Source organism: Hyperolius riggenbachi, chromosome 10 (assembly GCF_040937935.1).
Source record: "Hyperolius riggenbachi isolate aHypRig1 chromosome 10, aHypRig1.pri, whole genome shotgun sequence".
Taxonomy (NCBI): domain Eukaryota; kingdom Metazoa; phylum Chordata; class Amphibia; order Anura; family Hyperoliidae; genus Hyperolius; species Hyperolius riggenbachi.
In genome coordinates this window covers 280,121,141-280,131,071 of record NC_090655.1, presented here as the reverse complement: position 1 = coordinate 280,131,071, position 9,931 = coordinate 280,121,141, and the positions used below count along the sequence as shown (strand labels likewise).

General features: G+C 45.9%; 1 protein-coding gene across 2 annotated transcripts; it reads right to left on the bottom strand.

Annotated features, from left to right (window-relative positions):
* Positions 1-4,077: 4,077 nt before the first annotated feature.
* Positions 4,078-9,463, bottom strand: LOC137535517 (oocyte zinc finger protein XlCOF6-like). Of its 2 annotated transcripts, none has more exons than XM_068257358.1 (7): positions 9,410-9,463; positions 8,587-8,706; positions 7,913-8,098; positions 7,624-7,827; positions 7,371-7,496; positions 7,162-7,285; positions 4,078-5,927 (listed from the first exon to the last, which is right to left on the bottom strand). In XM_068257358.1, exons 1-7 carry the CDS (start codon positions 9,440-9,442, stop codon positions 4,510-4,512), a joined length of 2,211 nt encoding a protein of 736 aa, XP_068113459.1. In that variant the 5' UTR covers positions 9,443-9,463; the 3' UTR covers positions 4,078-4,509. The 2 variants fall into 2 exon arrangements, with proteins under 2 accessions (XP_068113459.1, XP_068113460.1); XM_068257359.1 differs by having other exon boundaries at positions 9,159-9,448.
* Between the last annotated feature and the right edge of the window lie 468 nt (positions 9,464-9,931).

The following is a 9,931-nucleotide window of genomic DNA, read 5'->3' as shown; positions in this document are numbered from 1 at the left end:
CAAATCCGAACCTACTCCCCCTTCCCAATAACAGAGTCATCTATCCCATACCTAGGTATCCAACTCCCTCAGAATAGATCAGATCTTTACAAGACTAATTATCTATCCCTAATAAAGGAATTATCCAAAGATATGGAAAAATATATCAAAAGTCGAGCTATCTCACTCAGGTAGAATCTCGGCCTTCAAAATGCAGCTTCTCCCTAAAATCCTGTACTTTATTTAGGACAATCCAAATTCCTATTCCCAATAAATTCTTTACAGATCTATACAAAACATTAGCACATTTTTTTGGAAAGACAAAAAGCATAGAATAGCTATTAAATATCTACAAACCCCCCAAAAAACTAGGAGGATTTGGAATCCCCTGCTTAGAAACTAATAGACATGCTTGCATTTTAGAAGCAAGCAAACACTGGTGGGAACCATCGAAAACTATGGGTAGACATAGAACGTGAACTTATAGGTATACCCACAAAACACTTTATATCCTTAATTATTCTGAAATTCCCACAAAAGAATCCACCCCTCCCATCGATTAAATCCCCAATCCAATCATGGAAGTATGCCTGCTCCGCAGACATGTTCTCAGAGGATCTTACTCCTCTTAAAGGGGAACTTCAGCCTAAACAAACATACTGTCATTAAGTTACATTAGTTATGTTAATTAGAATAGATAGGTAATATAATCTTTTACCCACCCTGTTTTAAAAGAACAGGCAAATGTTTGTGATTCATGGGGGCTGCCATCTTTGTCATGGGGGCAGCCAGCTTTTTGGTTGAAAGGAGGTGACAAGGAGCATGAGACACAGTTCCAACTGTCCGGTGTCCTGATCACCCCTCCCAGCTGCACACGCTAGGCTTCAAATGTCAAATTCAAAATGTAAAAAAAAAAAAAAATTGCACCAAAACAGCAGAAAGAGAACAACAACATCAGAAATCCCATAGTGCTTTGCACAGCATAAGGGGAAAACTGCCCGGGCAGTTTTCTTCTGTGCAGCTAAAAATGAGGCTTGGATAAGAGAAACAAAGTTCTGATGCTGTGAAACAGTTAAAGAAACACCAGGCCTTTTCAGTGCTGCTGAGTCGATTTTTAGTCTGGAGGTTCACTTTAAACTGCCTATTCTCGCTCTCCAACACACCATCCCCAACCTCTATTTAACGCCGTGGTGCAACACAGGTGTCCACCATATAAATAACCTGTTTACTACAGGGAAACCCAAACCCTTCTCACAACTGAAAGAGCAATACAAACTCACAGACTTACCGTAAACACTCTCCAATACCTGCAAATTTCTCATCTTATCAAAGATAAATCCCAAATACTTCCCAGCCTCCCAAGGTCCTTGTGCTTCTTTCTAAACAGCAGACTCTCCCTTAAAGGGGGAATATCCCAGTGGTATGACCTGTTAACGAGTAATTACACAATAAGACTAAATAAATGTATTAATCAATGGGAGTTTAGCTTACATACTAAGATAGATGTCCAATCTATAAGACTAGCCACAGACTCAGTACTAAAATATTCTTTGAATAATTCTCACTGGGAAGCTCTCCGAAAAATTATTATGCATTGGCACCTAACCCCGGCTAAACTAACAAAATTCTCTAGCTCTTACAGTCCTATCTGTTGGAGATGCAACCAAGATATCGGTACCTTGGAACATATCCTCTGGGAATGCTCCCTAATTTCCCCAATATGGACTACTATCAACCAATATATAAATAACAAAACTCAAATTCAATTCACCCTCACTCCCTAACTGGCCATCTTAAACATAGGATCAAAAGAGATCCCCCTAACACAGCGTAAAGAAATAATTCACCTACTCTGCGCAACAAGACAAACAATCCTACAAAATTGGGATTCTCCTTCACCTCCTACATTCACATCTATTTTAGCTACAATGGAAAACAATCTTACAATGGAAAGTATATATAAAAATATAACCCATTAATACCCACCAAATCCTTGGAACTTTACCTTTACGCAGATTACTTGTCTTCAACAATAAATTACAATTCCAAGATTTCAAATCTCCAGATTGAGACCCACCACGGCAGGTTCAGGTTTCCCTCTCACTTTCCTTTCACCCCCTCGTAGTTAATTAGCATTAATAAAGTTTAATGTTTATTTTCAATTTTCTATTTCTGTTTCTCATTAGGGAGAACACCTCTCCCCCTTATTTGTATGGTGAACCGGTGGTCCGAGCAACCCTCTCGGGACCTCTTCAGAATCGCAAACATCCTTCAAAACACCTCATTGTATTGGAGCCCCCCCCTATCTTTAAGCTCCAATACTGATACAGGTTCCTTCTCCCCTAGACCTCTGCAGGTAGATGGCTAATAGCCCCTGCAGAGGCATACACAAAATGCTCCCCCATTGTACTTACTAAGGGTGAGAAGCCCTCCCATCAGCCCACAAGTCGTCACCAAATCAAGGGAGGCCCTGAGGAGAGGCTCTGTCCCCCATTTCATATAAATAATACAAGCTGCAAACACTTGCAATATATTGCGATGATTTAACTTGTATTTATGCAGTTTATGTTAAACTTTATTCTGTCACACCGTTCTTTTTGTTGCACTGTATACTATAAAAAATAAAATAAAAATCAGATTTGAAAAACAAGAAAATTCCAACTATAAAACACTTTCCTAGCAGAAAATGGCTTATAAGAGCAAGAAAGAGATAACAAGGGGAATTTCTTATCAGTGACGGCCACACTGTAGTCACTTCCTGTCTGAGTCAGGACTGAGTCAGCCACTTACATACCTGATATTTAACCCTTTCAGGCAGAGAAAGAAAAAAAGGAACACAGCATAGTTATTTGTGTGCTAGGCACTGTACATACACATGTCTATCTCATCATGTCACATGTCACTTCGGGTATCCTTTAATAAAAAGAAAAATTGGTTGATATAAAAATTTCATAAATCCATATCTTTTCTTTGTCCTCAAATTAGATTCTACTTTTTATACAGCAGATAAGAGTTTACAGCCAAGTAAAATTTAAGCCTGTTTTATATATTGAGGTTTTTAGACTAGCTAGATCTGCTTCCATATTTTTCCCTTGTTAGATTGTGCATTATGATGAAGCCTTGCAAGTAAAACAAAATGTCTGCCCTCTTGTGGTTGCACAGCATACTGCGATTCTTGATCTTATTGGTTTATATCTGTGGTCAACTTTGCTCTGAAGTAGTATAGTAGTAATATAGTAGTATAGTCAGCTTATACTGAGAAGTACCTTGTGGTTATTAATATCTTGTGGTTATTGTATGATTCCTATAATCTGATTTGCAATTATTCTGACAACTTTATTGTGTATTTAATAAATTATTTTAAAATAAATAGTTGTCCTGACTTTTCACTCTTTGTACCAATATATTGAGAACACTCGCTATAAGAACTTAAAGGGACACTTAAGTCAGGAATACAAAAATCAGTTTTACTTTCCTGGGGCTTCTACCAGCCCCCTGCAGCCATCCCGTGCCCTCGCAGTCACTCACAGAGCCTCTGGTCCCCCGCAGCCAGCTAGTTTAGTTTTCGCTGACAGGCCCGACAGGCCTGGCCACGTGTATTTGTCTTTGCGTTCCCGTCCGCAATAACGTCCTACGCCTGTGCAGGATGCTATTGAGGATGGGAACATGAAGAAGAATAGGTGTGGCCAGGTCTGTGCAGGTGCAGAAAGCCCACCCACTCCCTGTCAGGGCCTGTCAGCGAAAATGAAACTAGCTGGCAGCGGGGGACCAGAGGCTCTGTGAGTGCCTGAAAAGGCACGGGACGGCTGCAGGGGGCTAGTAGAAGCCCCAGGCAAGTAAAACTGATTTTTTTTTATTTCTGGCTTAAGTGTCCCTTTAAGGTTGGGCATTTGATATAGTAAGACTCCTCCCATTATAATTTTTATTTGTAGGAGGTCTTGGCTTTTGATTTTTATACTTCCGGTTACAGTTTATATGACAGTATCATAAAACGCCTGACAATATTATGACTGATTACGTCCCCAAATATCAAGCAAACTTGGATGCTTGGTCCAAATCAAATGTAGCCAATACACCATGAATCATAAGCGTAATCTGTGTTAGCATTTATTGTTGAATCATGCATAGACCATAGGATAGGACTGCATTTCCTTTACAAGTGATTTAAGTTCAGGTTTATGTTGGATTATGTGAAGCAACGATCATATACATAAAGCGAGATCATATTTCTCTGTGATCTTGTTCCTTGTTGTTTGGTATTTGTTGACAATTTGTTACTTACCATAATTGTATTCCTAGTGTTTTTCTTCTTCTGATTTACCTCAATAAATGTAGTTAAAGGAACAGCAGGGCTCACAGTCTCCCTATATAATAGCAAGGATTACAGTCTCTATGTATAATATAGCAGGGGGTCACACTCCGTTTTATAGCAGGGGTCATGGTCTCAGCACCAGGATATTAATGTTTGCTTCTCTGATGTATCACAAATTCTGTTTTAGCTGTAAATAATTTCCTACACTTATGGCAGGATTATGGCTTCTCTCCTGTATGATACCTGCGACGATGTGTAGCAAGCTCTGAATGCTGTCCAAAACATTTCCCACACTCAGCACAGGAATATGGCTTCTCACCTGTATGAATTCTCTGATGTATTTTAAGATGAGTTTTATCTGCAAATCGTTTCCCGCACTCCAGACAAGCGTATGGCTTCTCGCCTGTGTGACACCTCTGATGTATACGAAGGCGTGTTTTCTGTGAAAAACATTTCCCACACTCTGGACACGTATATGGCTTCTCACCGGTGTGAGATCTCAGATGCACAACGAGGTGAGCTTTCTGCTTGAAACATTTCCCACACTCAGTGCATGAAAATGGTCTCTCACCAGTGTGGTTTCTCATATGTATGGTTAACATTCCCTTATCTACAAAGCCTTTCCCACACTCAGGACACGTGTAGGACTTTTCCCCAGTGTGATATGCCAGATGTCTTCTGAGATCTCCTGAGTAAATAAAAGATTGCCCACACTCAGAACATGCATACGGTGTCTCTCCAGTGTGTGTTCTCTTATGTACCGAGAGTTGTGCTTTACATTTAAAATACTTCCCACACTCAGAGCACAGAAATGCTTTTTCTTCAGTATGAGATTTCTTATGTTGACACAACACTGATTTACAAGTGAAACTTTTCCCACATTCAGAACAAGAAGATGACTGATGTGAGGTAAGCTGTCCTTTTTCTACAAAATGTTTCCCACACTCAGAACAGGAAAAAGGACCATACGCCATGTGGGACTTCTGATGTAACACAAGATGTGATTTCTGTCCATAGCATTTCCCACACTCAGAACAGGCATAAGGCTTTTCTCTTGTATGAGACCTCAGATGCGTGGCAAGGTAAGCATTCTGCTCAAAACATTTCCCACACTCAGAACAGGAATAGGGCATTTCGCTATTGTGACATCTTTGGTGTGAAGAGAGGTTACATTCATTCTCAAACCATTTCCCACACTCAGGACAAGTATAGGGCTTCTTGGCTGTTCGAGTTTTCTGATGTTCGACAAGCTGATCTTTATTTTGGAACTGGTTTCCACACTCAGGACAATAATGGTACTTATCGGCTTTGTAAGATATTTCACGCCTGTGTGGGGTAAAAGTTGTCTCAGACTCAGCGCAGGAAAATGGCCTCTCTTCAGCGTGCGTTCTTGCGTGTCTCTGAAGACTAGTTTTGTACATGTAGCATTTCCCACACTCAGAGCAGATGAATCCCTCCCCCCGTGGTTTTCCAGAATGGGCCCTTCCAGAGCCGGGGGGATGGACGGATCTTGGGAAGGTATTTGGGGTGATGGGGTTCTCTTCTGGACAATCTGGTGTGACATCACCATCCGTTGTATAGTCTGTGGATACAGAGAGACGAGTCTCTGAGAGGTTCCTGATGCTGGGACTCCGCCCTGAAAATAGAGAAACATCATCACTTCCTGTTAGAGGATTGTAAAGCTGCATATACACTTGTCAATTTTCCCTGGTAGATCTAATCAATGCGATTGAATCTGCCGGAGATCAATGCTGCAATATGGCTGCCTGATAAAAACTATCCATCACTCCAGACAGGAAGATCTCACTTGAGGGCAGTCAGGTCTCCCCCCTATCTATAGTGTGCTCTCCAGGGCCCTGTGCAGAGTGTTGGCAGCAGAGCACACACTCACCTGTCCTCCCCATTACCTGGTGGCACATATATATTCATGTAATGTATATGCTGTGGGGTCATTGGGTACAGGCGCACTGGTGGGGACCGAGTAAGGAGATGTGTGGAGTGAGCAGGCAGACAGGGGAGTGCGCTGGGGTCCTGAGTGGACAGGGGAGTGTGCTGGGGTCCTGAGTGGACAGGGGAGTGTGCTGGGGTCCTGAGCGAACAGGAGAGCGCGCTGGGGTCTTGAGCAGACGGGGGAGTGCGCTGGGGTCCTGAGAGGACAGGGGAGTGCACTGGGGTCATGAGCGGACAGGGGAGTGTTCTGGGGTCCTGAGTGGACAGGGGAGTGCGCTGGGGTCCTGAGCAGGCAGGGGAGTGTGCTGGAGTCCTGAGTGGACAGGAGAGTGCGCTGGGGTCCTGAGCGGACAGGGGAGTTCGCTGGGGTCCTGAGCGGAGAGAGGAGTGTGCTGGGGTCCTGGGCGGGCAGGGGAGTGTGCTGGGGTCCTGGGCGGGCAGGGGAGTGTGCTGGGGTCCTGAGCGGACAGGAGAGTGCGCTGGGGTCCTGAGCGGAAAGGGGAGTGGGCTGGAGTACTGAGCGGACGGGGGAGTGGGCTGGAGTACTGAGCGGACGGGGGAGTGGGCTGGAGTACTGAGCGGACGGGGGAGTGGGCTGGAGTACTGAGCGGACGGGGGAGTGGGCTGGAGTACTGAGCGGACGGGGGAGTGGGCTGGGGTACTGAGCGGACGGGGGAGTGGGCTGGGGTACTGAGCGGACGGGGGAGTGGGCTGGGGTACTGGGCGGACGGGGGAGTGGGCTGGGGTACTGGGCGGACGGGGGAGTGGGCTGGGGTACTGGGCGGACGGGGGAGTGGGCTGGGGTACTGGGCGGGCGGGGGAGTGGGCTGGGGTACTGAGCGGATTGGGTAGTGCGCTGGGGTCCTGAGCGGACAAGGGAGTGCACCTCTCCTTTACAAGACATGAAAGTCTCCTCTTACCCGGTGATGTGAGGGGCAGCTGACTCTCCATCATGGCGTCCTTGTAGAGGTCCTGGTGTCCTTCTATATACTGCCACTCCTCCATGGAGAAATAGATGGTGACATCCTGACACCTCATAGGAACCTGACACATACAATGATACAGTCACCACCCAGACACACCCCTTGCTGTTACTGGATAATGTCCCATAATTCCCAGCACCGCTCACCTCTCCTGTCAGCAGCTCAATCATCTTCCTGGTGATTTCCAGAATCTTCTCCTTATTGTGTCTCCCAGAGTGAGGTGGGGGCACAGTGATGGTCACATGATCACCAGACTTCACTGGAGGAAAATTCTGTATAGAGAGACCAACAATAATGTCACATGACCATCCCAGAATCCCCCTCACCTCTCCAGTCACCTGTGTGTTTTATTAAGAGATAACATAATAATGTCATGTGACCTCCCAGAATCCCCCTCACCTCTCCAGTCAAAAGGCTGATGATCTGCAGGGTGATGTCCAAAATTGTCTCATTCAAATGATTTTTCCTCTCTTCCATAGTGACATTACTGAAGTTCTGGTAAATCTCCATCATGGCGTCCTTGTAGAGGTCCTGATGTTCTTCTATATATTGCCACTCCTCCATGGAGAAATAGACGGAGACACCCTGACACCTCATAGCAACCTGACACACACAATAATAGTGTTACCACCCAGACACACCCCTTACTGTAACTGGATAATGTCCCATAATTCCCAGCATTGCTCACCTCTCCCATCAGCAGCTCTATCATCTTCCTGGTGACTTCCAGGATCTTCTTCTTCTTCCTTCTCTCTGGTCTCATGGAAAATGGCATCAGGCAGTAGTGAGGGGACACCGTGATGAGTGACGGTTTATGTAGAGAGCTGCTGGTTGGTAATGACCCACCAGATGCATTTCGAGACATTAAATATTCCTGGTAAAAAGGGATTATCACCATAAAGAATTCTACAGCAACAACATATTCAAGAACATAAAATAGTAAGAAATTACCACTTTAAGAGAAAAAAATTATATCCTACAATCCTCCCCACCTCTCCTCTTCAGTCACCTGTGTGTTTTATTAATAGCGATAAAAGTGACAGCATGTGACCTCCCAGAATCCCCCTCACCCCTCTGGTCAGCTGTGTGTTTTATTGACAGAGATAAGAGTGACATCATGTGACCTCCCAGAATCCTCCTCACCTCTCTGTGCAGCTGTGTGTTTTATTAATAGAGATAAGAGTGAGGTCACATGGCCTCCCAGAATCCTCCTCACCCCTCTGGTCAGCTGTGTGTTTTATTTATAGAGATAAGAGTGATGTCACGTGATCTCCCAGAATCCTCCTCACCTCTTCGATCACCTGTGTGTTATATTAATAGAGATAAGAGTGATGTCATGTGACCTCCCAGAATCCCCCTCACCTCTCCGGTCAGCAGAGTATAGACCTCCAGGATGAGGTTCAGTAACCTCTTGGTCATGTGACTCCAGTCCTCCTCCATGCTTGTGGATGTGGTCATGTGATCTGTACAGGCTGCGCCTCTCTAGAGATGGATAAAAGTGATCATTATCTGGGAGTGCAGAGTATGGCCAGGCTGGCTATTCCTCCCCTTGCCTCAGATTTTATTATAGATACATTTGTGGATGGACAGGACACAGAATACACAGAGGCCCCCAATCACTACTTTCTGTGGGAATAACATCAGCCAATTAGAGCGCTCAGATCACATCAGCTTGCTGAGATATGAGCTGCACCAGACTCTTCCCTGAATACACATCCAGCCTGCTTACCAGCTGAGCCCCTGCAAACCAGATCAGGAAGCCCCACTGTGTGCCTTGTAAGTAATCACACTCTATACCCCGAACTCTCCTCTGCATTCCTCTACAGCCAACAGCCCTTTCTTCCTGTACACATAACAATCATCTGCAAAATTCAAAACAACCAAATCTGTTCTTAAAGGACACCTGGGGCGACAGGAAAAAGTTAGATACTTACCTCAGAAGCAGGAGGCTCCCTGCATCCTCTTCCTGAGCACCACGACTGGTCAGGAAGTACGCTACTCCTCGTGCACGAATGTGGCTGTACTGCGCCTGGGCGAGTATGACTGCATCTGCGCAGTAACACAGAGCAACACTCCCGATACGCTCAGATGGTCCATGCACAGTGATGGCGGGAAGCCTGTGAACTATCCAGAAACTTCTCTTTAAAGGACTTACGAGGCCAAAAACAAAACAAAAGTCAAGTACCTGCATCATGTTTGAATAAACGGAGGACACCATCCGCGCCCCCTGTGCAGTTCCGCCGGGTGCCTGCAGTTCAGTCGCCCCCCAGGGCCGCTCCCGACCCCACAGCCCGGGTCGGGCTCTCCTGCCTCTCGCGGCTGCGCAGTCCACATAGGCGCGAGTGCGCTGCTCTAGGGCCTCCCCCCGATCCACGCACAGGAGACAGCCTGCAGCGTGGATCGGGAGGGCCCTAGTGCAGCGCAGCCGCACTCGCGTCTATGTGGACTGCGCAGCCGCGGCCATTTTACAAGAGGCAGGAGAGCCTGACCCGGGCTGTGGGGTCGGGAGCGGCCCGGGGGGACAATTGAACTGCGGGGACCCGGGGGAACTGCACGGAGGACGCGGACTCAATTCTGAGTGGTGTCTAGTGATATTTAATGAAGAGCCGATTCAGAGCCGTAAGAACCGGCTCTTTAATGGGAGCCGATTCTCTGAGAAGAGCCGGAATTCCCATCACTAAGCACCACTGGCTACACTTTCCTGCAG